This window comes from Atractosteus spatula, chromosome 10 (assembly GCF_055471065.1).
Source record: "Atractosteus spatula isolate fAtrSpa1 chromosome 10, fAtrSpa1.hap1, whole genome shotgun sequence".
Taxonomy (NCBI): Eukaryota; Metazoa; Chordata; class Actinopteri; order Semionotiformes; family Lepisosteidae; genus Atractosteus; species Atractosteus spatula.
Genome location: NC_142715.1, coordinates 11,619,380 through 11,626,255, shown reverse-complemented (window position 1 = coordinate 11,626,255; position 6,876 = coordinate 11,619,380). Strand labels below are relative to the sequence as shown.

The 6,876-nt window shown below is 48.7% G+C and overlaps 1 protein-coding gene across 2 annotated transcripts; it reads right to left on the bottom strand.

Annotated features, from left to right (window-relative positions):
* Positions 1-908: 908 nt before the first annotated feature.
* On the bottom strand, positions 909-3,653 carry LOC148825069 (carbonic anhydrase 6-like). 2 transcript variants are annotated; one of them, XM_088926470.1, is made up of 4 exons: positions 3,608-3,653; positions 2,842-2,896; positions 1,760-1,801; positions 909-1,587 (listed from the first exon to the last, which is right to left on the bottom strand). In XM_088926470.1, exons 2-4 carry the CDS (start codon positions 2,894-2,896, stop codon positions 1,391-1,393), a joined length of 294 nt encoding a protein of 97 aa, XP_088782596.1. In that variant the 5' UTR covers positions 3,608-3,653; the 3' UTR covers positions 909-1,390. The 2 variants fall into 2 exon arrangements, 1 of the variants encoding a protein (XP_088782596.1); XR_016091834.1 differs by lacking the exon at positions 1,760-1,801.
* Positions 3,654-6,876: the final 3,223 nt, after the last annotated feature.

Here is a 6,876-nt window from a genome sequence, read left to right as displayed (position 1 = left end):
CCAGTACATTAACACTGCACTGAAAGAGAGGGATTAATACAGACACACTGACTCTGTCTCAGTCAGTCACTGTCATAGTCAGTCAGTCTCTGTCTCAGTCAGTCAGTGTTTCAGTCAGTCTCTGTCTCAGTCACACACTGTCTCAGTCAGTCTCTGTCTCGATCAGTCAGTGTCTCAGTCAGTCTCTGTCTCAGTCAGTCACTTTCTCAGTCAGTCTCTGCCTCGGTCAGTCTCTCACTGTCTCAGTCAGTCTCTGTCTCAGCCAGTCTCTGTCTCAGCCAGTCTCTGTTTCAGTCAGTCTCTGTCCCAGTCACACACTGTCTCGGTCAGTCACTGTCTCAGTCAGTCAGTGTCTCGGTCAGTCTCTGTCTCAGTCAGTCTCTGTCTCAGTCAGTCTCTGTCCCAGTCACACACTGTCTTGGTCAGTCTCTCACTGTCTCGGTCAGTCACTGTCTCAGTCAGTCAGTCTCTGTCTCAGTTAGTCAGTGTCTCAGTCAGTCACTGTCGTAGTCAGTCAGTCTCTGTCTCAGTCAGTCAGTGTCTCAGTCAGTCTCTGTCTCAGCCAGTCTCTGTCTCAGTCACACACTGTCTCGGTCAGTCTCTCGCTGTCTCAGCCAGTCTCTGTCTCAGTCAGTCAGTGTCTCAGTCAGTCTCTGTCTCAGTCAGTCTCTTACCGTCTCAGTCAGTCTCTTACTGTATCGGTCAGTCTCTGTCTCAGTCAGTCTCTGTCCCAGTCACACACTGTCTCAGTCAGTCACTGTCTCAGTCAGTCAGTCTCTGTCTCAGTCAGACAGTGTCTCGGTCAGCCAGTCTCTGTCTCAGTCACTGTCTCTGTCTCAGTCAGTCTCTGTCCCAGTCACACACTGTCTCGGTCAGTCTCTCGGTCAGTGTCTCGGTCAGTCAATGTCTCGCTCAGTCACTGTCTCGCTCAGTCACTGTCTCGGTCAGTCTCTGTCTCGGTCAGTCTCTGTCTTGGTCAGTCTCTCACTGTCTCGGTCAGTCACTGTCTCAGTCAGTCAGTCTCTGTCTCAGTCAGTCACTGTCTCAGTCAGTCTCTGTCTCGGTCAGTCTCTCACTGTCTCGGTCAGTTACTGTTTCGGTCAGTCTCTGTCTCGGTCAGTCTCTCACTGTCTCAGTCAGTCAGTCTCTGTCTCGCTCAGTCACTGTCTCAGTCAGTCTCTGTCTTGGTCAGTCTCTCACTGTCTCGGTCAGTCACTGTCTCAGTCAGTCAGTCCCTGTCTCAGTCAGTCAGTGTCTCGGTCAGTCACTGTCTCAGTCAGTCCATCTCTGTCTCAGTCAGTCAGTGTCTCGGTCAGTCTCTCGCTGTCTCGATCAGTCACTGTCTCTGTCTCGGTCAGTCTCTGTCTCGGTCAGTCTCTCACTGTCTCAGTCAGTCAATGTGTGTGTCAGTGTTACCTGTGTGTCCGTTGTTGGTCAGCTCTCTCATGATGTTCTTCTCTCTGTACCCAGTGAAGGTCAGCTCAGTCAGATTGGGGTCAGTGGTCACTCTGGAGGTCCTGATGTCCACAGGAGACTGACGTTGCCCATTGCAGTGACCAAAAGGCCTGGATACCCAGGCAGAAGGGCCTGTAACAGGGACACAGTGCCTGTGTACACTGATCGGTTGTGTAGACAAGAGACTGGACCTCAGTCAGGCCATTCCTTAACCAATCATCATTCAGGGTCATTAATCAGAGCATTCCTTAATCAATCACTGATCAGGATTTTATTGATTAGATGATTCACTCCAGTGTCTTACCACACTGCCCGCGATGGTAGCACCAGTCACACTGATGAGACTCTGAAAGACAGAGTGTTACAAGAGGCAAATTCTCAGGACAACTGGTTTCCTGCTTTCTTACGACACTCAGAATTACACCTCCCATCCTGTTACTGAGGTTTGCAGTGATCTCCTCTCTCACTGTGTCTCCTGTCCTGTTGTGTGTGTTTATCACTGAGATATTCTCTGTGATGTCCTCTCTCTCGCTGTGTCTCCTGTCCTGTTGTGTGTGTTTATTACTGAGGGATTCTCTGTGATCTCCTCTCTCTCACTATGTCTCCTGTCCTGTTGTGTGTGTTTATCACTGAGAGATTATCTGTGATCTCCTCTCTTTTTGTGTCTCCTGTCCTGTTGTGTGTGTTTATCACTGAGGGATTCTCAGTGATCTCCTCTCTCTCACCGTGTCTCCTGTCCTGTTGTGTATTACTGAGAGATTCTATGTAAACTCCTCTCTCTCACTGTGTCTCCTGTCCTGTTGTGTGTTTTATTACTGAGGGATTCTCTGTGATCTCTCTGTCTTCAGGTATTCTTACTCCAGTCTGCAGGTGCTCTGTTGAGAGTGTGGTATCACCTGTGGGATCACAGTGTGGTTTGGCAGCAGCTTGATGTCTGACTGGAATGTGTCACAAGGTTGATCAGTTTGGCCCAGTCCATTACCCTCTGGTAAGCATTATAGGAGCACAAAGACACGGATCTCCAGACTCAGAGACAGCTTCTTCCCTCAGGATGTCAGCTTGTCTAATTCTACAGTGACTCTACAACTGCACACTGCTTGTGCTGCCTTTTATCTGTGTGTTATTCAGCTTCGTTGTTGCTGCTGCTGTTGTTGTGTGTTGAAGTTGGTGTTTCCTCAATGTCTTTGTATTGGAGCCTACATGCAAATAAGCATCTCATTGCGCTTGCGCCTGTGGCAAATAAACTAAACTGAAACTGCTCTGAGATTGTGTCTAATTAGATTGCTGATTGAATACTCAATAGAAATGTATATCACTCTGAACCACAGCAGAGCTTCAGTTCCAGCTCAGGATCTAAGGAGCAGGAGGAGTGAGAATAATACTCACTGGCTCTCACTGAGGACAGCAGCTCCAGACACAGCAGGAGGAGAAACACATCCATCTGTTAGAGAAAACCAGACAGATGAGTATGTATCCCTGAGCACACCTGTGTCTTTAACACACAGCTGGTCACTGAACACAGACGAATCCCAGTCCAATCAGGGCAATACAGCAACCTACACAGCCACACACAGCACTGAGACTTTCTGTCAAGTACTATAGTAAGATATACTTTGTTATTGTGTGGTGAAAGCACAGTACAGTGCAGTAAAACCCAGTGAGATTGTAAAAGAGTTGATTACAGGTAAAGTCCAGCGAGATTGTGGTAAAACAGTCCATTACAGGTAAAGTTCAGTGAGATTGTGGTAAAAACATAGTTCAGTGCAATACACCCCAGTAAGATTGTGGTAAAAACACAGTACAGTGCAATACACCCCACTATGTTTGTGGTAAAACACAGAACAGTGGAGTACATCCCAGTGAGATCGAGGTAAAAACACAGTACAGTGTAGAAAAGCCCAGTGAGATCAAGGTAAAAATACACTACAGTGCAGTAAAGCCCTGTGAGATTGTGGTAAAAATACAGTACAGTGCAGAAAAGCCCAGTGAGATTGTTGTAAAAACACAGTACAGTGCAGTAAAGCCCAGTGAAATGAGGGTAGAAACACAGTACAGTGCAGTACAGCCCAGTGAGATTGTGGTAAAAGCACAGTAGAGTGCAGTAAAGCCCAGTGAGAGTGTGGAGACAGCAGATCAAAGGAGACACACTTACTCTGGGGGTCACTGTGGTGTCGATGTGCCCACTCACTCAGCTCTCGGTGTGAGCCCGTCTGTGGGCTGTGCCGCTCTTAAACCCTGCAGACAGCCAATCACACACAGAGCTGTTCAGCCCCTCTCGCCCGCTTGATTTTACGTAACTGATCTGAAAGTGCCGCCCAGCTTCAGTAGCATGGCTGGGCAGCTTGTTCCACACTCCCACCACCTTTCGCGTAAAGAAGATCCTCCTGTCCCGAGGTGAGTCAGGGATCGGTCTCCTGTCTTTTCTGATTCCATCTTCGCAGCTGTGTGTCGTTCTCATCTTGATGAGCTGCTGCACTGGCGCTTGTGTGATTCGACCCTGATAAGCGCTCCCAGACTTTGCAGATAACTCAGGCACACCTGATAGCTCTGCAGACTCCCCGAATCTGATTTCCAATCACCCTGGGGGGGAGACAGCAGGACAAAGCTGGAATTGAACAGACGAAAGAGCAGCTAGACCTCTGGCACTGAGCAGGGGTGAGCATGTGTGCCTTGTAGCGCTGAGGTCCTGGGGTTCAGCTCTGGGGTGCTGTGTGTGGAGTTTGCATGTTCTCCCCATGTTCATATGGGTTTCCTCCCACAGTTCAAAGACACACTGGTAGGATATTGGCCTCTGGGAATATTGGCCCTGGTGTCAGCGTGTGTGTGTGCCTTGTGATGGACTGGCGTCCTGTCAAGGGCGTACCCTGCCCTGGGCCCGTTGCTTGCTGGGATAGACTCCTGCTCCCTCACGACCCTGAGCTGGAAGAAGTGGTGCGACAACGGAGGGATGAATAAAATCGTGAGCCTTGAGTTGACAATCCTCCCCAGCTGTAGAACAAGGACAAAGTCCTGTTTTAGAGTATAGTGCACTGTTGTGGTCAGCATGTTACAAAACAAAAGATGCTGCTGCACTGGAATAATTCCAGAGATGTATACCATACTGACAAGCTGAAGGAACTGAGTCTCTTAAGTCTGAAGGGAGTGTCCCACACTGACAGGCTGTAGGAACTGAGTCTCTTTAGTCTGAAGGGAGGGTCCCACACTGACAGGCTGGAGGAACTGAGTCTTTTTAGTCTGAAGGGAGTGTCCCCCACTGACAGGCTGAAGGAACTGAGTCTCTTTAGTCTGAAGGGAGTGTCCCACAGTGACAGGCTGAAGGAACTGTCTCTTCAGTCTGAAGGGAGTGTCCCCCACTGACAGGCTGAAGGAACAGAGTCTCTTTAGTCTAAAGGGAGTGTCCCACAGTGACAGGCTGAAGGAACTGAGTCTCTTTAGTCTGAAGGGAATTTCCCACACTGAGATGCTGGAGGAACTGAGTCTCTTCAGTCTGAAGGGAGTGTCCCACACTGACAGGCTGAAGGAACAGAGTCTCTTTAGTCTAAAGGGAGTGTCCCACAGTGACAGGCTGAAGGAACTGAGTCTCTTTAGTCTGAAGGGAATTTCCCACACTGAGATGCTGGAGGAACTGAGTCTCTTCAGTCTGAAGGGAGTGTCCCACACTGACAGGCTGAAGGAACTGAGTCTCTTCAGTCTGAAGGAAGTGTCCCACACTGAGAGGCTGGAGGAACTGAGTCTCTTCAGTCTGAAGGGAGTGTCCCACAGTGACAAGCTGAAGGAACTGAGTCTCTTAAGTCTGAAGGGAGTGTCCCACACTGACAGGCTGTAGGAACTGAGTCTCTTTAGTCTGAAGGGAGGGTCCCACACTGACAGGCTGGAGGAACTGAGTCTTTTTAGTCTGAAGGGAGTGTCCCCCACTGACAGGCTGAAGGAACTGAGTCTCTTTAGTCTGAAGGGAGTGTCCCACAGTGACAGGCTGAAGGAACTGTCTCTTCAGTCTGAAGGGAGTGTCCCCCACTGACAGGCTGAAGGAACAGAGTCTCTTTAGTCTAAAGGGAGTGTCCCACAGTGACAGGCTGAAGGAACTGAGTCTCTTTAGTCTGAAGGGAATTTCCCACACTGAGATGCTGGAGGAACTGAGTCTCTTCAGTCTGAAGGGAGTGTCCCACACTGACAGGCTGAAGGAACAGAGTCTCTTCAGTCTGAAGGAAGTGTCCCACACTGAGAGGCTGGAGGAACTGAGTCTCTTCAGTCTGAAGGGAGTGTCCCACAGTGACAGGCTGAAGGAACTGAGTCTCTTTAGTCTGAAGGGAGTGTCCCACACTGAGAGGCTGGAGGAACAGAGTCTCTTTAGTCTAAAGGGAGTGTCCCACAGTGACAGGCTGAAGGAACTGAGTCTCTTTAGTCTGAAGGGAGTGTCCCACACTGAGAGGCTGGAGGAACTGAGTCTCTTCAGTCTGAAGGGAGTGTCCCACACTGACAGGCTGAAGGAACAGAGTCTCTTTAGTCTAAAGGGAGTGTCCCACACTAACAGGCTGAAGGAACTGAGCATCTTTAGTGTGAAGGGATGGTCCCACACTGACAGGCTGGAGGAACTGAGTCTCTTTAGTCTGAAGGGAGTGTCCCACACTGATCAACACAGCTGAATTCTTCATAATAAACAGTAAGACACAAGCCAGAGGACAGCAGAGGAAACGTTGGGGAAGAGCAGTTCAAACTGTGACCAGAGGGCTCCCCCTGTGGTATTATCATGAAAGGGTATGAGTGACCATGGCATGTGCTTCAGAACTATAGAACGCTTCCACACGTGGCACAGTGGCTATTTCTGATTAGGTGAACCTCCTCTTTCAGGAATTCTGAAAAGACAATCAGCCCAGATCAGAAATGAAAATAGGTCAAGTCAGGTCAGGTTTGAAATTCTCTCACCCCTCAGAACGGTGTCTGTGCTGACACACGAGACAGACTGAGGCTTTACTGGGAGTATGAAAGCCCCTGGAGAAGGTGTGAATGCAGAGATTAACAGGGAAGATGCTCCTCTGTGTTCCTGTTGTTTCATGAACGACCATCTGAGACTCAAACTGTCTTTAATCCTTTCTGGTTTAAAGACACTGGAGCTCCCAGAAGTTTTCTGAAACTTTAGTCATTTCTGGTTCACTGCTGGAACTCCCAAAAGTCCTCAAAGTGGAAGAGCATCCAAGCAATGCAGACGTTCAAGAGAGTTTCTGGTTTTAATGACCTCTTGTCACTACAGTAAAGTTCTTACACACTAGATGTAAAGTAAGTAACTGTGGTTTTATTCCATGTTCAAACAATTAACTTGAACCTCTTTACTTTCTTAAAGAACATATTATTCTCTGACCCTTGAACTACAAAACCTCACCTACAGAATTCTTTTTAAGCCCCCAAAAGTCCCTTCCCTTTCAA